The 23,924-nt window shown below is 34.7% G+C and overlaps 1 protein-coding gene across 1 annotated transcript; it reads left to right on the top strand.

Annotated features, from left to right (window-relative positions):
* The first annotated feature begins 10,201 nt into the window (after positions 1-10,201).
* On the top strand, positions 10,202-23,834 carry LOC126827363 (histone-lysine N-methyltransferase SUV39H2). The gene is made up of 6 exons (XM_050556654.2): positions 10,202-10,528; positions 15,831-15,913; positions 16,742-17,590; positions 18,286-18,438; positions 18,534-18,663; positions 19,275-23,834. The coding sequence occupies exons 1-6, from the start codon at positions 10,363-10,365 to the stop codon at positions 19,652-19,654; spliced, it is 1,761 nt and encodes a 586-aa protein (XP_050412611.1). The 5' UTR covers positions 10,202-10,362; the 3' UTR covers positions 19,655-23,834.
* The last annotated feature ends 90 nt before the right edge of the window (positions 23,835-23,924 follow it).

The following is a 23,924-nucleotide window of genomic DNA, read 5'->3' on the forward strand; positions in this document are numbered from 1 at the left end:
TATAAAATAGGATATCGTTTTAGTTTTCCGACATGCCAGGGTCTTTCTAATTCTTGGAAGAATTACGTGGAATGCGACAAAATAAATAAGGAATCAAGATTCTTAGAGTCATTGTGAACTTGTGTTATTGTTAATTGTTAGAAATGATTGTGATTGTAATGTAATACCACTAGTTAACCTCCAGAAGAGCTGTGACAAATGGTTGAGAAAACTGAAAATGAAGCACATTTAAGAGATTATTATTGTGGGGTCTTGGCCATGTTCCTGTTCAAATGATCTTTATATTGTTTTCTTGTTTTTACTTCCTTATTCGGTAAGCTGAACTACTATGTATACATTGTTGATCTGATTGACTATGATTTCATGTGTTTATCAGGGATAAATAGTTGTATTAGATCTATGAGTAATAACTGACTGTTAATTTGTCTTCCTAATCACCAGTTACAATTTATATCTCAATTTGTTATCTTTGGTATTTTGTTTGTTAATTATGAAAGAATGTTATGTAAATATTAATTCGATTAGAAAATGATGTGTGTACATGTCTTGCATGATCCATTTCAACGGGGTAGAAATTTAACTATTTTAAAAGACTTGAGAAAAGTATTTCTATTATTTTTGACAAACTTGTATAGCACACGTTTTCTTTTATTTGGTGATCATTCACAGTTAAATATTAAATTATTTTTTACTTGCTAAAATTGTATTCAGGCCTGGAAATAACGGGTTTTAGATGTACCTTACAAAATGTCAGGCACTAATGAAATAGTACTTGACATTTTCAACTTAGTGCTGGACATATATTAATAATATCAATAAAAAAGACAAATCAGTGCCGGAAAAAATGACAGCCACCAGAGGTTTTTTGCCTGACAAAGCCTGAATCTGTGGCTGACATTGTCTGTGACAGATGCCTTATTTCCAGGTGTGATTGTATTATACAAAAGCATTGAAAATTAGGTATCAAATGTTGTATTTTATGATGCATTCTATATATTTCATAATTAGGTATCAAATGATGTATTTCATGAAACATTCTATATATTTCATATGCTTTTACCTGTTATTTCAATTATAATAATACCAATTCCAGTGATATTGAACAAGATGTTGCCCTTGCTTTAAAAATGTTGCACTTGTACATGTATGTCTTATATTTGACAATAATGATATTTGTATGCCCTCATGTTTGTAATTGTATGTTGTCATCCCCCATTCCTATTCACATGTTTTAATGTTGTTTTGTTATATCTGGCATGGTTTAATTGTATTATCATAAATGTTAACCCAATCACAAAATCAGTGCATCTCTGTAATTAATATGGAACAATACCCTTACTTTGCCGGAGGGCCTGACAAGGACAGCTGTCTAGTCATTCGGATGAGACGAAAAACCGAGGTCCCGTGTACACATTGGCGTGCACGTAAAAGATCCCTTGACAGTTGGAATTCGATATAAGAGTAGGCCGTAGTGCCGCTGTCCGGGCAAAATTACCCTCATAGCACACTGTATGGCGTATGCCCGTCTTCATTAGCCCAGTTCGGAGCAAAACAGTAGGACGTTAAACCCCATTTCATTTCACCCTTACTTTGCTTAATATCCACTGTACATCAATTGCTGTAACAGAAAATGTTTTATTAGAATAAGAAGTCTTGTTTACTGATTATGAAGTTATGTATTTTCCTGTAAATATTGTATGACACAATTACGGAATATCTATAATGTGTTAAAGGGACAATAAGGGCAGGAAATTGTACTTTAATTATATTCTAGACAACTAAGCATTATAAAGATTATACACCAATTTTTGTCTTGTCAAACACAACCTTACTTATCAAAATTAATAACAGAACCAGTATGATGATCTACATTAATTAATTAATCATCTTGCACTACTACTTTACAAATATTAATGAACCATTACCGATATATTGCTAAGGCTAACAATATAACCATTTTAGTAACCAGTATAATTCTATAAGGCTGTTAATGTATATTTTATGTGAATGAAACTTTGAGACCAAATCGCTAGAGAGAACTGGTTAGTGAAAGTATACATTATTCTTTGGATAATGTATTATATAGATATATATCTGCTGTGATAAATTATTTGAAAATAATTTTAACTTTTTTTTCTTTTTTTTTCCGATAATTGAACTCTATAAACTGTTGATTTAATGGTACATTTTGTTTTTAAAACAATATCTGGTTGAAGAGACAAAGAAACTATTCGTTGTATTTTATTATTAGTAATAGGATTTAATTTTTGACTTTTCATTGTGTAGATTTTATACTATATTTTTTATTACATACATTACTTTTATAGTTACTATAGTTTTTATTACATCACTGAAGTATTTAATCCATTTACTGTACAGAACAAGAAATTAATGAAAGCAAGAAATTAGTACATTAAAATATCACATTAATTTCAATATGCATTTAAAATAGAGTATTGGTGGTTCCATAACTAATTAGCACAGTGTTTTTAAACTGAACACCACTGGTACACTGGATTAAAAACAGACATGTATTTCCTTTAGACCAGAATATCCAATGCTCGTATTTTTTATCATTTATACCCAGAAATTTTATGGTGTTAACTTCAAATTAACTATTTAAATAGCCTCATTCTCTCATCTATCAAAAGATAAGATGCTCTAATTGCGGGACATTTATAATTTGTTTGTCTATAATTTTATTAATTTGTTTTTTGTTTTTTTTTTAGTTTTCATATTATTTCATTCACAAAATTTACAATAAACTTTTTATAATCATTTTAAAGGATGTGTTTTGTTTTTCACCATGATAAAAAAAAAACCTGTTTTGTTTCTCTCTGCATCTCAACAAATTTATAGCCTGGCTCAGATTGGAATTAAGAAGGCAATCAAGCCTCAATAATTTCCTTTAATTACTACAAGAGTTAATACCTGTGTTTTTTGTTGGCTGGCAACCTGGCTTTCTTCAATTAGTAAAAACAAATTTTCAACAGTCCTTTCATAAATTCATTATCCATCCGTCCAAGTCAGAAACGTCGCCAGACTGAGTCCGAAAAGTCGTCAGGTAAAGTCCGTACCGTCGTCAAACTGAGTCCGAAATGACGCGGGACAGAAATGTGCTACATGTGGGATTCACTCTAAATATTTATTATCTGATCAGTGATCATGGTAAGAAATGTCTTACTATTTTATAATTATAACAATGAAGAAAAAATAAAATCTTCATTCAGGAAAAATTGTTACGACTAAGAAAATCGTGACTATGTTCGAGTCTAAAAAGAGGGTGAACACTCTTTCGGAGTCACGAAAATGTCACAGACGTCATAGTCACCAGTGCAGAATGATTGACAGCTGTCAGCCTTCACCTTCGATACCAAGGGAAATAATTTGAACAACTGGAGACAGACCACATTGACCCCTACATAAATGTTAAAACCCGTTTTCTTGCTATTCCAGGCATGAGTTTAAAGTAGAACAATATAGTCTTATTTTTATCGCTACCTTTGAGAACCTGGTTTTCACCCATAGGCCTAACGCCATAAATTATAAATCCCCACCCTCCACATATACAAAATTTTAAAAGTGACGAAAGAATTAAATAATCATTCAATGTATTAATTTTTCTACATATCACACACACACACACACACCCACATCATATTTACATCTTAGATTGACCCTCACAGCAGGATTTTTTATTTTTATTTAGATTGGCCCCAAGACAAGATTTTGTATTCAGATTGGTGTCACAGCAGGGTTTTCTTCATCGGCCACAACAGGATTTTCTTTAGGTTATCCCTCACGCCAGGGATTTTGCTCAGATTACCCCCCACAGGGAGTTTTCTGTAGATTAGCGTTCACCGCACGATTTTGTAAAGATTGCATGGTCCCGTCTATTCATATCTTTATAATATTAGTACATTGTATTTCTATGGACCCAATGATTTTATATAGATTGCATCCTCACAGCAGCATTTTTATTCGGGTTAGCCCTCACAACTGGAGTTTTCTTTAGATTAGCCATCACAGAAAGATTTTTCTTAAGATTGGTGCCCACACCATTATTCTCAATAAATTCCCCCCCCCCCCCTCTACACACGAGCAGGACTGATTTATATTGGTTCAGATTGGCCCATACAGCAGGATGTTCTATAGATTGGTCCCAACAGTAAGATTTTCTATAGATTGCTATATTATAGCATATTTATTATTATTACAGCATATTTATTACTATTACAGCATTACTATTACAGCATATTTATTACTATTACAGCATATTATATTTATTATTATGGCAGCATATTTATTATTATGGCAGCATATTTATTATTATGGCAGCATATTTATAGTGCACCCTTCCATATATCGTGTTCATGGGCACTTTACAAGGTGACAATGTAATCATATAAAACAAAAAAAACCCCAAAAACAACCAGAAACATTATAGGCATATTAACAGTTGTATACAGTGCCAGTTAAAGCCTGTTTAAATAAACGTGCTAAGTTGTTTTTTTAAAAAGAATATAGAGATGTAGGCCTACACGATCTTATACTAAATGGAGGATTATTCCATAAAACACGAGGCGCTTGAAATCTAAAAGAGCCCCGACAATAAGAGACGAGTTGAACAGGTTTGGTCTTTAAAAGTAGTTATCTGGTGAATGACTATTTGGCCCGGCATAATTTTTCGTGAGAATAGCCATCACAGCAAAATAAGTTTTCAGATTGGTTCTCAGGGCATATTTTTTCGTCAGAATAACCATCACTGCAATTTTTTTTTATAGATTGGTCCTAACAGCAGAAGTTTTCGTCAAAATAGCCATCACAACAGAATTATTCGTCAGAATAGCCATTACAGCAGATTTTTTCGTCAGAATAGCCATCACAGCAGAATTTTCTTAAAAAAAACCCTAAAAAAACAATTTTCTATAGGTCGGTCCCAACAGCAGGGGTTTTCTTTACATTATCCATAACATCATGAATTTCGTTAGATTATCCATCAAGCAGAATATTTTGTCAGATAGACATCACGTTTTCAGATTGGTTCTGATAGCAGGATTGTCCAAAAAATGGTCCAAACAGCGGGTTGTTTCTTTAGATTATACACCACTGCAGAATTTCTCTTTAGATTATACACCACTGCAGAATTTCTCTTTAGATTATTCACCAGAGCAGGAATCTTCGTTAGACTATGGTTTAAAGCAGAATTTTTCGTCCGTATAGCCATCACAACAGAACTTTTCGTCAGAATAGCCATCACAGCAGAATTTTCTACAATTAACTAAACTACTCTTAATTTTTTGAAGTGATCTTGTTTATCAGTACGTATTGGACTACAAGTTTGGTAATTGCAACTAAGTAATTTTTATTACACGAAATCACATTATTAAATGAAAATCACATTTTGACTTGAGCCATTTGACGGACGTTTTGAACACAAAAACACTTGAATCTAAAATGAAAAATGTAATTTGGCAAAATGAAATGAATATGGGGTTTAACGACCTACTGTTCTTCTCCGACTGGGCATACGCCAATCATATGGTGTGCAATGACAAATTAGATTGATATTATTTCGAAACCATAATTAATTTTAAAACTAATCGTTGATTTAATTTCCGTACACGAAATGGTACTAAACAACTCCAAATAAACGAATTCCGAATAAGAAGCAATTTAGAATACCAAAATGCGAATCGTAACACATTTTGGTCTAAACTGTGTGATAAATCATAAAATAAATCGTAAATCAATGGAACCTGTTGTAAGGTGGACACTGCATGCTTTCTTTTAACGTTGGGTTATTTGAGGCGCCAGTTAGTCTGAACATCTGAAGATAAAGTGGCTACGTGCAATTTTATTCTTTGATCTGTTCTATCACGGGCAATTCTGTTATAGTTAAACCAACATGCATGAAAATAAACTGACAACTTTATGGATAACATTCACTAGGTTCATTAACTGCAACGTTTCAATGAGCATACTTAGTCGGGCAAAGATAAGCCATATAGAGTGGATACGTAGAACAAGTTGCAACAGAATTTTTCTCGAAGGAATCTGGTAGAGGGATCCCTGAAGATCTCCCAAACAAAAATCGCCCAAAATAAAAAGATAGGTTTTCGAGTAATTAGCATAAATCCAATATGACCGCCATTGGCACCTTAAAACTCCAATATCTCGGGAATGGTTGAGTTTGGAGGGTGTAAATGTATTACGGGTAGATAGGTAAGTGGTACAGATGGCACAGAAAAACAAAGCCAAATGACGCCCCTGTTACGTCATACCGTCATACGACCAACAATTTGCATAAATCCAATATGGCCGCCATTGAAACTTAAAACTCCAATATCTCGGGAATGGTTGAGTTTGGAGGATGTAAATGTATTACGAGTCGATAGGAAAGTGCTACCAAAGAACTAGAAAAACGATGCCAGGTGACTTCCTTGTGACGTCATAACGTCATATGGTCAACAATTAGCATAAATCCAATATGGCCGCCATTAGCACCTTAAAACTCCAATATCTCGGGAATGGTTGAGTTTGGAGGGTATAAATGTATTACTGGTAGATAGGAAAGTGCTACCAAAGAATCGGAAAAACATTGCCAAATTACGTCACCGTGACGTCGTAACGTCATACGTCCAATAATTAGTATAAATCCAATATGGCCGCCATTGGAACCATAAACATCAAGTTTCTCGCGGATGGTTGAGTTTAGAGGGTGAAAATGTATTACTTGTATCATATTGTCAAACAATTCACATATTTCATCAGTTTGTAAAGGTTTTAACAGGAATATTTTATGCGAATCGTTGACTATGAATTTCAGTCTTTGAGTTGGCATCGGGTGAATTAGTTAACAAACTTGGCAAGTCTAGTTCTGGAGCTTCTGCCCACGTGTCTCTGTCTGTTTATGACATGTGGTTGATGGACCAAATAAGGTAATGTTCTCCCCCTGGTTTGGGAAGAATGGGGGTGCTTATTCCATATTTGGGGAGGTAATGAACGCCTAGGTCAGTCTATGACGTGCAGAAATTAGGGGGTTATACAAGAGGGTGTTCAGTGAAATTGAGCAGAACTCACCCTGATATTCCTAGCAGCTATTATCAACACTATAAACCCCAGAATGCCTCGTTCAGCATTTTTGTCCAAACGTGGCAAAAACGAGCTAATAAAATTTTGCCACGTTGTAACGTGGTAAAAACAAAATGCCACGTTTGTCTGGAGTTCCAAAACGTATTTTATTTTTTAAATTGCCGTGTTTTTGGAACGAGGTATTTTGACCAGAACGAGGCTGTTCACAAGGTTGGATGCATGATTCTTCAATAACGAACGAGGCATTCTGAGATTTATAGTGCAATGCTTTATTGAGAACGTGGAACATAGAAGCCTTGCAAGCAGTTTAATAGTAAAGCTGTAGAAACGAACTAACCTGTAGTTTTATTTTACGATCACAAAGGAAACACAACAAGGAAGTCCGGTATTACTACATCGTTGCTGCTTTAATTTTAAATAAGAGGTACAGAAGCCGTATGCATTTAAAGTACCGATCAGAAATCCTGTTCCATAAATATGATGTAGCTGTATCGCGAACGCTGAATGAAATAGGTCTAAAATTGCTTGGGGTCTCGCCGCTTTTACCAAACATAATAATCATAATAATCGTTTTCCATAGCGCTGAACATCAGTCAGTCTGACTGCTCTGTGATGCTTTGCAACGTAGATATGATTATAAAAAAACATACATGTATATACAAATAAACAAAAGAATACAAAGGAATAGTCAAGTTACAATATACAAATGGAAAGTGAAGCATTTAAATTATAGTTCAAAAGTTTGGGTAAAAAACGAGTTTTTAGACATCGTTTAACTCAACCATTCCCGATATATTGGAGTTTTAAGGTTCCAACGGCAGCCATATTGGATTTATGCCAATTGTTGGACGTATGACGTTATGACGTCACAGGGACGTCATGGATTATGCTTTTTATACGTCCACATTCATAATGTGGACGTATATTGCCGTCGCCCCTGTCAGGGTGTGTGTGTGTATGTGTGTCGCCTACAGGCCACAATTCTTAAGTGATCATCTTCAAACTTAACATACTTATTTCTTATACCCTAAGGATGACCCCTATTGTTTTTGGTGCATGCCCGACCCCCAGGGGCAGATCCACGCCCATTTTTTGTATTTGTTTGTTTGTCGTCTACAGGCCACATTTCTTAACGTATCATCTTGAAACTATGCATACTTATTCTTTGTACCCTAATGAACATCCCTATCGTTTGGGGTGCATTCCCGACCCCCAGGGGCAGAGCCACGCCCATTTTCTTTTCTTTTTATGTCTGTGTGTCGCCTATAGGCCACAATTCTTAATCAATCGTCTTGAAAAATTTTCATATGAATTGCTTAGACCCTAAGTATGATCCCTCTTGTTTTTGGTGCATGCCCGACTCCCAGGGGCAGAACCACGCCCATTCCTTATATTTATTTATTTGTTTGTCATCTATAGACCGCATTTCTTAACGTATCAACTTTACATACTTATTCCTTATACCCTAAGGATGATCCCTATTGTTTTGGTGCATGCTCGCCTCCCCGGGGCAGAGCCACGCCCATTTTTTGTATTTGTTTGTCGTCTACAGGCCACATTTCTTAACGTATCATCTTGAAACTTTGCATACTTATTCTTTGTACCCTAAGGAACATCCCTGTCGTTTTGGGTGCATGCCCAACCCCAGGGGCAAAGACACGCCCATTTTCTTTTTTTTATGTCTGTGTGTCGCCTACAGGCCACAATTCTTAATCAATCGTCTTGAAATTTTTTCATATGAATTGCTTATACCCTAACGATTATCCCTATTGTTTTTTTTTTACCCCCAGGGGCAGAGCCACGCCCATTTTCTTTTCTTTTTATGTCTGTGTGTCACCTACAGGCCACAATTCTTAATCGCCTTGAAAAATGTTCATATGAATTGCTTATACCTAACGATGATCCCTATTGTTTTTGGTGCATGCCCAACCGCCAGGGGCAGAGCCACCCCCATCCCTTATATTTATTTATTTGTTTGTCATCTACAGATCGCATTTCTTATCGTATCACCTTGAAACTTAGCATACATATTCCTTCTATCCTAAGGAACATCCCTATTATTTGTGGTGAATACCCAACCCCCAGGGGCAGAGCTACGCCCATTTTCTTTTTTTTTTATGTCTGTGTGTCACTTGCAGACCGCATTTCTTAATCGATCATCTTGAAAACTTTTTTATACTTATTCCTTATAGCCTAAGGCTACTATTTTATACTTATTCCTTAATCCTAAGGCTGACCTCTATTATTATTGTTGGTGCATGCTCGACCCCTTGGGGCAGGGTCACGCCTAATGTTTGTGTGTCTTGTGTTTTGCCTACAGGCCGCAATTCTTAACAGATCCTTTTGAAACTGTGCATACCTATTCGAAACGTCATGCTTTTAGAATAAAGACATCGATTGTTTTAAAATAAAAATTGTGTTCTGTCATACAAACAGTTATCATCTAGATGGGCCTTTATCTGAGAAGCAATACATTTCTCCAATATTTTAGAAATAAAACTTAAGTTAGAGACAGCTAGGCCTGTAATTTTTAAAAACATTAGGATCCAGTGTAGACTTTTTAATTAAAGGGGTAACATAAGCTCGTTTGAAAACGTTGGGAATAGTAGCGGAGGATATACAAGAATTAATAATATTGGTAAAAACTGGAAGTCGGAACAGGATCTAATGAACAAGATTTAGGAGCAGACGATTTAATTAGCTTTAAAACAAAAGATTCACTAACCAAGTTAAATTTTTTTAAATAAACAGAATTTTCTAACTTACCAAAATCATGAGCGTTAAAGTCAATAGTTTTATTTAAATCATCAAGTTCAGTTCGTATTTTCTGTAAATTTGGGATGAAACAGCCCGGGTGAAACAGCCCGAGATGAACCAGTAGTGGGATATAACGACCTGCTCCCTTCTCTGATCATGTCAAGGCGTGGTTATGCTTCTTAATTCCCGCCTACAAAAACGTTAGAATTTCTGCTCAGTTAGCTATTGGTATCTCCTCCCCATTTTGGTATTTTGAAGGGTGCGCTATAGCATCAACATAAAAAGTGCGGGCAAGAAAAAAGTAGAACAAGGGCAGATAATGCCGTCCGAAAAATTTATTAACCAATCAAAATTTTGTAATCTACAAGATGGCGGTGGTTATTTCAAAAAGGCGCCGACAACAAATCTAAGGGTTCAAACGTGTCAATAACCTCTACAATGTGAAGACATTTTCAATATACCGTTATGTGCACCAGAAAATACAAATAGAAAGCCGTTACAGAAAGAAGAATGGAAACGAATCCCGTTAACATTCAATGTCTTTCCGGAATAATTGACTTGCAAAAAAAATGTGAAAAAGAAAATTTACGTTTTTCACGTGAAACTAACCGATATTTACTCTACGAAATCCTCCAGAAGTTAAAACCGGAAGGAGCACAAAAACTTATTTCAAAATGTACGGTTAACGTTTTAATAATTTAATTAATTTTTAATTTATTTTATACAGTATGAGTTATGATTCTAGCGACTGTATTTCGATTTGGTTAGGCCCAGAAAGTAGTAGTAGTAGGCCTACAGCCTTTAATAAGTTAATCGCAAATATTTGGGACCAAGAAAATGACGCAAATGGGTCGCAACGCATATAATAATGTAATATGAATGTATATAAACTGATTTACATTCAGTCGTTTCTGTTTTATTTCTAATCAGCTATGTTTGGCGAAATACACCAGAAGAGAAGTCTCAATCGAATGGCAATCTCTAGCATCTGGTTATTCCAGTCTACGCCGATACTATCGATAGTATTTATTGCACATGCTCTCCAGATAAGAATATGACGCCACTGTTTGACATGACTTGCAGCACAGCCTATGTCTAGCCATGTTCTACTAGTCCCTTGTTATTTATTTATAAATTATATTGGATATTAGAAGCCCATCTTTTCCGGGTAAGATCACAACATCAATGTTGATTTAAATTGACGAATAATTCGTGATTTCAATGTCGAAGACTTTGGATGATATTGAATTAGAGACTAGCTGCGGTACTGGGTACTTTAAAGTAGATAAGATTAAGAAACCTTCAACCTTCCGTTTTTCAAGATAACAGTTGTTGTTTTTTGCATTTTAGAGGAGAGCTCCCCTTAATGAACAAATTGAAAAAATAGCTCCCAGTTTCGATAAGAGTGATTTAGAAATTAAGGAGGGTGATCAAGGAGAGTGATTATTTGTATGTATGGGAAATGGTTCTGAAGATCAATAACTGCGTGTAAGGGGTCATTCCTGGTTACATAAATGATAATAAACATTGCCTGCTAAATAATATTGCTGTACTCATAGTCGTATGGTCAAGTCAAACCTTTGCTATCAAGTATCGTCTAGAACTACTTACGGTATAAATTTTGTTTAAAAACATATCCCTATTCAAAATATAATCATAAACGCTGGAAAATTCCATCAAAATATAATCTATTTCTTCCGGAATTATTCTGAAAATTTTCATGTGCCATCTTGCGACGTTACTTTTACATTTCAGTTAAAGGACAATATTGGTTAAACACATTCCAAATATAATATTAACACAGAGATCATTGCTACGATAGCTGAGTACATGTAATACAGGTTTCCTGAGTCGGAAGTGACTACGCCAGGAAAACACGAGTCATATCTCTATATAACTGACTGATGTGACGAGTGATAACGGATATATGGCCGAATTTCTGCTCACTTAGAGACAAGCCACTGAAGCATGCACATCCACCGTGTCGAATTCAACTTTCAGTAGGGAAAATTTTCATTGCATGGAGCACCCTAACATTGAAAACACAAATTATTTGTCAATTTAAATCAACAATGATGTTGTGATCTTACAGGGAAAAGATGGGCTTTTGATATCCAATATATAAGACAAAATAAACATTTTACCATTGGTACACAAATCATTTGTTGGTTCGTCCACCGTCCACAATTTCTTGTGAACACTTTACTTGGTACATTTATCATCTGATTGTTTTAAAATTGATATATGTTGTTTACTTTAAAAGTGAGATGAAGAATCCTATTTAATTTAAATAATTTGTTCATTTCAGTTATGGCCCTTGTTTCACTTTGTTGCTCCTTGCGAACACCCTAACGCCAAAAGTTATCATCCGATCTGTATGCAATTTGTATGCATAAATTGATTGAATTAGTTAAATGAAGAAGCTGTGTTTCACTTTGATGAACTTTGTGAATGCTGAAATTTATATTCATCATTATGAATATGAATGAAACAAAAAATCCTATTGAATATCAGCAATTTCTGTTAATTACTTCTAGTAGTTCTAGAGTTATGACCCTTGTTCACTTTGTTGAACCTTGTGAATGCTCTAACATCAAAAGTTATCATCCAAACTGTATGAAATTTGTATGCATCATTTGAACTAGTAAAAGAAGAATCCTATTGAATTTCAGCAATTAGTTTCACTTTGTTGAACCTTGTGAACGCTCCACAGCCAAAAGTTATCATCCGATCGATATGAAATTTATATGCATCATTTAACCCGTTAAGTGTGTAGGTCGTTATATAACATCCTGGACAACTGCCACTCACTGTGTGTAGGGCGTAATATAACGCCTTGGAGGTATTTTCCCCAACCTATTCTTAGAACATAGTTCGTCACTTGGGGGAATCCCTTGGGAATTCCTCCACGATCACAGCATGTGTAGGACGTTATATTACGTCCTGGACAACTGCCACTCACTATGTGTAGGGCGTAATATAACGCCTTGGAGGTATTTTCCCCAACCTATTCTTAGAACATAGTACATAGTTCTTCGTCACTTCGTCAAATTAATTACACAATAGGGGGTAGTTAACGTTTTAAAAACGTCACGCTTAAACAGGTTAAATTAGTGAAATGAAGATGGCTGTTGAATTTCAGCAATTTTCTGGTTATAACTTCTAGAATTATGGCCCTTGTTTCACTTTTTATACGCCCACATTTTCATGTGGACGTATTATGCCGTCGCCCCTGTCCGTCCGTCCACAATTGTCTGTGGACTCTCTACAGGTCACAATTCTTATTCGATTTTGACGAAACTTGAAATATAGGGTTATCCCCAAAAGATCTTGGCTGCTTTCGATATTGGCATGTATTGGATCGAAACTTCATGGATTATGGCCCCTGATTGTACGAAAAATCACGTTTTTAGCTTGTGGACCCTATAGAAACTTGAAATGTAAGTTTATAACCCAAAGATCTCGGTTCCTTTCGATATTTGCGCATATCAGACCGTAACTTCCTAAATTATGGCCCCTGATTGTACGAAAAATCGCGTTTTTAGTTGTGGACCCTATAGAGGTCATAATTTTTATCCGATTTAAAAAAAACGTATTATTATATCACCATTACACCCTAAGGATGGCTGAGTTCGAATTTCGTGAAAATTGACTCAAAATTGACAGACAAAATGGCCGCCGTTCGTTTCAAATAGCGTAAAAGTATGGTATATCAAGGTTGTGGACCCTATAGAGGTTACAATTTTTATCCGATTTTGTTGAAAATTGAAATGTAAGCTTATAACCCAAAGATCTCGGTTCTTTTCGATATTCGCGCATATCGGACCGTAACTTCCTGAATTATGGTCCCTGATTGTACGAAAAATCACGTTTTTAGCTTGTGGACCCTATAGAGGTCATGATTTTTATCCGATTTAAAAAAACGTATTATTATATCACCGTTACACCCTAAGGATGGCTGAGTTCGAATTTCGTGAAAATCGGCCCAAAATTGACAGACAAAATGGCCGCCGTTCGTTCTCAAATAGCGTAAAAATATGGTATATCAAGGTTGTGGACCCTATAGAGGTCACAATTTTTATCCGATTTTGTTGAAACTTGAAATGTAAGTTTATAACCCAAAGATCTCGGTTCCTTTTGATATTTGCGCATATCAGACCGTAACTTCCTGAATTATGGCCCCTGATTGTACGAAAAATCGCGTTTTTAGTTTGTGGACCCTATAGAGGTCATAATTTTTATCTGATTTAAAAAAACGTATTATTATATCACCGTTACACCCTAAGGACGGCTGAGTTTGAATTTCGAGAAAATCGGCCCAAAATTGACAGACAAAATGGCCGCCGTTCGTCTCAAATAGCGTAAAAAAATGGTATATCAAGGTTGTGGACCCTATAGAGGTTACAATTTTTATCCGATTTTGTTCAAAATTGAAATGTAAGCTTATAACCCAAAGATCTCGGTTCTTTTCGATATTCGCGCATATCGGACCGTAACTTCCTGAATTATGGTCCCTGATTGTATGAAAAATCACGTTTTTAGCTTGTGGACCCTATAGAGGTGATAATTTTTATCCGATTTCAAAAAACGTATTATTATATCACCGTTACACCCTAAGGACGGCTGAGTTCGAATTTCGTGAAAATCGGCCCAAAATTGACAGACAAAATGACCGCCGTTCGTTCTCAAATAGCGTAAAAATATGGTATATCAAGGTTGTGGACCCTATAGAGGTCATAATTTTTATCCGATTTTGTTGAAACTTGAAATGTAAGTTTATAACCCAAAGATCTCGGTTCCTTTTGATATTTGCACATATCGGACCGTAACTTCCTGAATTATGGCCCCTGATTGTACGAAAAATCACGTTTTTAGCTTGTGGACCCTATAGAGGTCATAATTTTTATCCGATTTAAAAAATCGTATTATTATATCACCGTTACACCCTAAGGACGGCTGAGTTCGAATTTCGTGAAAATCGGCCCAAAACTGACAGACAAAATGGTCGCCCTTCGTTCTCAAATAGCGTAAAAATATGGTATATCAAGGTTGTGGACCCTATGGAGGTCACAATTTTAATCCGATTTTGTTGAAACTTGAAATGTAAGTTTATAATCCAAAGATCTTGGTTCCTTTCGATATTCGCGCATATCGGACCGTAACTTCCTGAATTATGGCCCCTGATTGTATGAAAAATCACGTTTTTAGATTGTGGACCCTATAGAGGTAATAATTTTTATCCGATTTAAAAAAACGTATTGTTATATCACCGTTACACCCTAAGCACGACTGAGTTCGAATTTCGTGAAAATCGGCCCAAAACTGACAGATAAAATGGCCGCCCTTTGTTCTCAAATAGCGTAAAAATAGGGTATATCAAAGTTGTGAACCCTATAGAAGTCACAATTTTTATCCGATTTTGTTGAAACTGGAAATGTAAGTTTATAACCCAAAGATCTCGGTTCGTTTTGATATTTGCGCATATCAGACCGTAACTTCCTGAATTATGGCCCCTGATTGTAGGAAAAATCACTTTCTTCTTAGCTTGTTCTCTATCCATCTCTCGAAAATGTGGGCGTATCCTGCCTGGCAGCCGCTGGTTTTACCTTGTGAACGCTCTAACGATATAAATTATCATCCGATCTGTATGAAACTTGTGTGCATCATTTCAATTAGTGAAACGAAGAGGCCTATTGAATTTCAGCAATTTCTGTTAATTACTTCTATAATTAAGGCCCTTGTTTCAGTTTGTAGACCCTTTTATTGTGAACCCTCTTATGTCAACAGAAAATATAATCTGATCTATACTTTATAAAATTGTCTTGTAAATGCCCCCCATTACCTACAAATGAATAAATATGCAACAACCCTTGTCTTGTCAACCGCTGGGACAATATACCTGCTGTGGGCGTATATTTCGTTGCCCGACAACCTATCTTTCAACTTTCAGATATCATTTTGTTAATATTTAATTTTAGTGGTCGATAAAGGAGATATAAAATGGAGTGATGATGAAGAAGAATATGAAGTGGAGTATATAGCTGATCACGTTGAAGATGAGGTACATGTAACTTCAAATTTTCAATTGATTTAACAACATGTAATATGATATAGTAAACTATAATTTTTTTCTAATGTGAGTATGTATCAGGCAGGGGCATCACAATCCTCAGTGTGTATGATTCTGTAAATGCTTCAAGAGATGTGTAAATCAAATCTGATAATATTGTGGGTATGTATTGCTCAGTTGTGTCATCCATCAACAGTTTTGGTGAACCGATCTTTACATGGCTGGTTCTTTCGATGATTTCACTATTTTTTAGAAGACAGCTTACATGTATGTACATCATACATTGTATATGTGAATGTGACTGAACTAATTTAGTATTATTTTATTCAAACACTTTCCTGAATGTTCAGTGCTATAGAAAACAATTATTATTATTATTATTATTAACATGGATGACATTTAAATGCAGTTCTTCATTGTTATAGGGTCAGGATTTATTGTTTTTATACGCCCACATTTTCATGTGGACGTATTATGCCGTCGCCCCTGTCCGTCCCTCCGTCCACAATTGTTTGTGGACTCTACAGGTCACAATTCTTATCCGATTTCGACGAAACTTGAAATATAGGTTTATCCCCAAAAGATCTCGGCTGCTTTCGATATTGGCATGTATCGGATCGAAACTTCATGGATTATGGCCCCTGTTTGTACGAAAAATCACGTTTTTAGCTTGTGGACCCTATAGAGGTCACAATTTTTATCCAATTTTGTTGAAACTTGAAATGTAAGTTTATAACCCAAAGATCTCAGTTCCTTTCGATATTTGGTCTTATACTCAGTGGAAATATTGTCTTCTGAAATAATTATTTTATTTTATAGGGAACTACATTTTATTTGATTAAATGGAAGGGCTGGAGTCACGCCCATAACAGTTGGGAACCAGTGCAAAACATAGACTGCAAGAACCTTATTCAAAGCTATCACCGTGAACTGAAGAAGAAACTAACTAAGCGAAAAATTGAGACAAGTGATGAGGATCAGAGAGCCTTCAAACAGCGAACTGTTGATAAAATATTTGATAAACTTATGTCTACAGCTACCACAGAAAACATAACACCCATAGATCTAATAGCTCTAACAAGCCCTAAAATAAATAAAAGTTTAAGTCTTTTTGGTTTGAGTAAGCCTACTAGAATTGGTAGAACAAAATTTCACAGCGTCAAGAATCTGAATCCAAGAAGTAAACGATACAAGTTGAAGAAGGAAGCCATAGCAAAAGAGTTGAAAGAATGGGAGAAAAAACTAAACCACATCAGTATTGATCCAGCCAAAATATTTGTAGAAAATAATGTTGATCTGGAAGGACCTCCTCAAAATTTTGAATTTATCACAGACTATAGGGAAGGGGAGGGAATTAGTATTCCTCAGGACCCAATTATTGGGTGTGACTGTGACAATTGTTTTGATAATAAAAAGCATTGCTGTCCAATGGGGTGTGGTGCTCAATTTGCCTATTATAAAAATAAACGTGTCCGTGTGGAAAAGGGAACACCGATTTATGAGTGTAACAAACGTTGTCGATGTGGGCCAGAATGTTCAAACAGGGTAGTGCAGAATGGCTGTAAATTCAGATTGAGTATTTTTCGAACGGCAAATGGTCGTGGTTGGGGTGTGAAAACTTTGGATAAAATCAAAAAAGGCTGTTTTGTTATAGAATATGTTGGAGAGGTAGGTTCGTAACATTATGTAATGCCAGTCAATTTGCATATTTATGTTCTGACAAGTTGCTTTTGCCATTTTTTGATCAATACTCCTGGGCTGCGGTTAAGTTGAAGTACTGGCAATTGTATAGCTGAAAAATTGTAGATGTGAGCAAATTTAGATCTATATTATTTGTAAGTTTTAGGTAATAGTGTGAATACATTTTTTATTTACAAAATTGTCCAGGAAGGTAATTAGACCTATGGATCTGAACTTAAAGTTAAACTTAAAGATACATTATGGGAGATTCAATAACGAGTTGGCAGTTCTCACCATAAAGTTAAAAACTAGATAATGTAAAGGCAATTTGCTGAAAATTTCTTTTAAATTGATCCACTATGAACCGAGAACTAAGCGGTTGAAATTTCCGGCTAGCCTTGATCATCATTACTAAAGTCAGTACGATAAACAGCATAGTCTCGATTATCCATTTAATCGTTAAATCGTGAAGGAAAGTTATGCAGTAAATCGGCTCATAATCCACTAAAGATCGACGGCTAGCAATGCCATTTAGAGTTGATAGGTTAATTAATGTCTAATTAATAATTTAGATAACATTTCAGGCCTAAAGAAAGACCTGCAATAGAAAGATTTAGCTCTTGCATAATGTATGTTTAATCAAATCAATTGCACTGTGTAATAACATTGATATATTTTTTCAGGTTATTACTGCAGAAGAAGCTGAGAGAAGGGGTCGTGTTTATGATGCAGAAGGGATGACATACTTGTTTGATTTGGATTATAATGAAGGGGATTGTCCATTTACTGTTGATGCAGGATTTTATGGAAATGTTTCGCATTTTATCAATCACTCAGTATGTACATTATATCAATTTCTAAAGTTTAAAAGAATTTCGACTAGCCTTGCAATTTTGTAAACTACATCATTTATTTTTTGTGTATATTACAGTGTGAACCTAATTTGGAAGTGTTTGCTGTGTGGATAAACACATTAGATCCACGCTTACCTAGGATATGTCTGTTTGCTAAACAAGATATACAGAAAGGAGAGGAATTAACTTTTGATTATATGATGACAGGTACGTTATTTTGTATACAGGACATCAGTTAAGTGTGTCACATCTGAAGGAATAGGTGCTGTTCTATGCTGTGGTTATTGAGCCGCTCAACAAAACACAAAAATATAACTGAGAAAAAATGACTTCCTTAGAAATGTTTGTACACTCCTGCTTAGAGTTTCACAAGTTGATAGCAAGAAGTGGATTCAGACTCCAATCAATTGTATGCACTTTGATCCCTACCTTCAAATGACAAACTGGAGATCTTTTCAAATTAATTTATGAGAGTCTGAAAAGCTCTATGGGGGAAAAGGAGAGATGCATATCAAGGTAAAAATGTATTTCCTTCCAGGTAGCACTCTCAAATTAATAAAATGATATCTTAGCATTTCCTATGAATTGTCTTCCTTGAGCAAACATTCCTTTCAATCACCTCCTTGCCGAAAAGATATTTATCATTAAATTTGGAGCACCTGGATTGAGATTTAGCAGCTTATCAATATTTTAACAGAACAGATTTGGTTATATATAATTTCTGCAATATGAGATAACTATCCTATAGATTAGTGGTCTGGTTCTTGGTATTACAACAATACAAGGCTTTATATATGATGAATAATTTATTCTTTTAGGCGATACTACCCAGAAGTCCATACTATCAGCATCCTTTGAAGTTGAGCAAAAAATTAGCCAGGAGAATAAACAAATGGATGAAAGTGACTCAGGAATAGGCAGCTTGATGGAGGGGGAGAACAATTTAACGGACAAACTAAATCCAAATACTCTGCTTAACTTTAATATTGACTCAGAATCTGGTGCCAAAACTCCAAAAGTTGGTGAAGAACTCTGGTCTGGCTATAATATGGCAAATACTCAGGAATCTAGTTTCACCATTGCTGTTCCAACTCCCCCATCTTCTGACAAAAAGCGTAAAAGTCGTTTACTCTCCGGGCCAAAAAATCGTATTGTTTGTCAGTGTGGTGCAGCTAATTGTAGAAAATATCTATTTTAATATGTTACCCATATATATAAGGGGTATATTATAATTATATGTTTTAAAAAATATTGTTATTATGGCATATTTTCATTAATTGTTTTAGATACAGCTCATTTTTAATATCCAAAGTTTCATACATGTATGCCTAGTTCCATTGACTTTATACCAAAACTGGATTATTTGAATAATAAAATATGGTTTTGCTAGCCAAGTAATTTGGTAAACTAAATCTTACACATTCAGGGTTTGAGATATTGTGTTTGTGTATGGAAGTAAATAAGTGTTTTCCATCTTACCTCTATATTGATGCAAGCATGCCTGGAAATTCTACTGCTTCGTTGTATATATATATATATATATAAGTATAAAATGAAGCCATTTTAACTGTATATACAGTTATCTATGAAGTAGGGACATTCTTGATTTTATGAAAAGTTTCTTGCACTGAACATTGTTACACTAAAGATAATGTTGGTGAATGTAAAAATTATTGTATGATTTATTTTTATACGCTCACATGGAAATGTGGACGTATATTGCCGTCTGTCCGTCATCCACAATTTCTTGTAAACGCTCCAACGCCAAAAGTTGTCATCCAGTTGATATGTGTTGTTTACATTAGTAAGATCTAGAAGCTTATTTAATTTCAATAATTTCTGTTTATTACGTCTAGAGTTATGGCCCTTATTTCACTTTGTTGAACCTTGTGAACGCTCTAATGCCAAAAGTTAACATCCGATCTTTGTGAAATTTATATGCAATATTTAAATTAGGTAAACGAAGAAGCCTATTGAATTTCAGCAATTTCTGTTTATTACTTCTAGAGTTATGGCCCTTGTGAACGCTCTAACGCCAAAAGTTTTTATCCGATCTTTGTTAAATTTATATGCATTAATTAAATTAATGAAACGAAGAAACCTATTGAATTTCCGTTTATCATGTCTAGAGTTATGGTCCTTGTTTCACTTTATTGAACCTTGTGAACACTCTAACACCAGAAAGCTCTTTGTGCATTTTATATGTATTATTTAAATTGGTGAAACGAAGAAGCCAGTTGAATTTCAGCAATTTGTTGAACCTTGTGAACGCTCTAACATCAAAAGTTATCAGCTGATCTGTATGAAATTGATATGCGTCATTTAAATTAGTAAAAAGAAGAATCCTATTGAATTTCAGCAATTTCCGTTTATTACTTCTACAGTTATGGCCCTTGTTTCACTTTGTTTAACCTTGTGAAAGCTCTAACGCCAAAAATTTTCATCTGATCTTTGTTAAATTTATATGCATGTAATGAAACGAAGAAACCTATTGAATTTCAGCAATTTCCATTTATTATCTCTAGAGTCATGGCCCTTGTTTCACTTTATTGAACCTTGTGAACGCTTTATTGAACCTTGTGAATGCTCTTAACGCCAGAAGTTATCATCCGCTTTTTGTGAATTTTATATGTATTATTTAAATTAGTGAAACGAAGAAGCCAGTTGAAGTTCAGCAATTTCTGTTAATGACTTCTAAGTTATGGCCTTTGTCTCACTTTGTTGAACCTTGTGAACGCTCTAACATCAAAAGTTATCAGCTGGTCTGTATGAAATTTATATGCATCATTAAGATTAGTGAAACCACGCAGCCTATTGAATTTCAGCAATTTAAAATAATTAATTCTTGAGTTATGGGCCTTTTTCACTTTGTTCAACCTTGTTAATGCTAGATTGATGAAAGTTATCATCAGATATGTATGAAATTTATATTTATCATTTAAGTTTGTGAAACGAAGGGCTATTGAGGTCCGTCAATTATTTCTAGAGTTATGGCCCTTGTTTTACTTTGTGAAGCTTATGAACGTTCGAATGACAAAAGTTATCATCCAATCTGTATGAAATTTATATTTTCTGTAAATTAGTTCTAGAGTTAAGGCCCTTGTTACAGTTTGTAGAACATTGTGAACCCTCAAACGACAAAAATTATGATCTGATGTATATGAAATTGTATTGTAAATGCCCCCAATTACTTACAAAAGAAATATGCAACAACCCTTGTCGACTGCTCGGACAATTTAACTGCTGTGGGCGTATGTTTCATTGCCTGGCAACCTATCTTTTGATAATGTATAACATAGTTCAACCATAAAATTATTATTGCTCCAAAAGTAACTTTTTTTTTATCTGTATCTAATTTAAGTGGGCCAGGCTCATGTTAATTATTATTTTATTAATAAGAGTCTTGCCAGTTAATTGATATCACATCTAAACATAGATTTGGTAAAAAAAATAACTCAGTTAAAGGTGCATTATGTAATATTTGGATAAAAAGAAAGCTGTTCTTGCTATAATAGTTCAAATATAGATAATGAAAAATGAATATACAGTAGAATCTGTATGAGCAGCCACTCCTATTCAGCGACATCTCCTTGTAAGCGGTCACGATAAATTCCCCCCGTAGAAATTCTATTGTTTCATCTCTTTATTCAATGGTCACTCCTCTAACGCGGCCAGCGGTCACTATTTTACTAATAAATTCAACAAAACATCACCCATTCAACGGCCATTGTTGAATGATACCATCTTGTCGTTCTTTGTAACACCAACGCTAATCCCGTGAGTAGTAGTTAATAAACTGGACCCCCACTGATCAGGTAAAAAGAAACGTAAAAATAACAATCAACCCTGGATTATCTGTTAATTAATCTTTTGTTTTATTAAACGACTAACCTGATCATTGTTTTCACGCGTAACGACACATTATTTGATACTGATTGAATAAAATAAAAGTACAGAGTTTTGTCACGATCATCTAGTATCTCTTTTCCATTGCCACTTTATTGTTTTAACAACAGACGTTTTAGCGCCTCCTATAATATTACATACAGAGTTACACCCCCTGTAAATAGGTGATAAAATTAGCGATGTTTTTTTGTGCATGTGCTTTTTTGATAAAATAAAATTAATTCATCAATTCTCTTCACAAAAATGGATAAATATTATCGAATGCATCACAATGGTAGACAGTAGTATCGAAGGTTGGTACAAAATGACAAGTATACAGAAGTTATGTCCAAGATTTGAGTAAGGAATTTTCGTTCGGTGCAAGATTCAGCGACGGTCAAATTTACCGCTTCCAATGCATTCAAGCGTAATATTTAATTTATGTCAGCACTAAAAGCACCAAGATTTTATTAAGAGGCCACTCCCGTTAAGTTATGTCCGAGATTTGAGTAAAGAATTTTCGTTCGGCGCAAGATTCAGCGACGGTCAAATTTACCGCTTCCAATGCATCCAAGCGTAATATTTAATTTATGTCAGCACAAAAAGCAATGAGATTTTATTAAGAGGCCACTCCCGTTAAGCGGTCGGTTGTAAAAATTCCCTTGGGTGGCTGCTTAATGCAGATTCTACTGTATATCGAAATTTTGATTCAAATTACTTTATTCTGGGCAAAGTTATGACCGTTTTAAGACATAGCGTAGATCGTTTAATGGTACTTGACTACCGAGTCGAAGCCTTGATTATCCATTTTATCGTTAAATCTTTAAGATTTTACCTCTTATATCTATTGTCCCTATTGTAAAAAGTCTTAGATTATGTACATCCAATTTCAATAGAGCTGTACAGTAAAATGTTTTGATTTATGTGTAAGTTTATATGTGCTTTGTGAAATAGGACCCACATTTATAAGATAACCCATCAGTAGGATTATACTGGTACATGTTACATTGCACACTAGTAATGTTTCGTCATTGCAGATGTAACATTGAACAATGATGAATTGACACTGTCATAAAATCAGGCATAGAATTTTGTTTTCATCTTTTCAGCATGCCAAAATATTGATGAGGAAATTAGATTTTTGTTAAGGAAATATATGATTAAGTTTTGTTGAAAAGTTTGCCATGTGATGCAACTGAACAAGTACCCAATCATCCTATTGGTGTGACTTTATATATGATGTGTTTTTGTAAAATTACTTTAATTAATGTTATTAACTAGTTCTTGTTATAATTATACTCTTGAGTTTGAGTGCCTTGATGTAAGGGGAATAAATGTAGATAATTGTATTATTTTAAAGATATAGATCCATTTAGGAATGTTGCTGTGGAAATGGTTCAACTTGAACATAATTTAATATTTCAACAGATGATCTTTACAAAACTTTGAAGCATTTATAAAACAAAAGATAATTAAATTGTTCTTACCATACAGTTTTCATATTTTTTTATTTTGTTGGGACTGACTTTAAAAAAAAAAAAAATGATGGCTTATATTATGTGCCCAAATTTTATTTTTGGGAA

The sequence above is a fragment of the Patella vulgata genome, chromosome 7 (assembly GCF_932274485.2).
Source record: "Patella vulgata chromosome 7, xgPatVulg1.2, whole genome shotgun sequence".
NCBI classification, from domain to species: Eukaryota; Metazoa; Mollusca; class Gastropoda; family Patellidae; genus Patella; species Patella vulgata.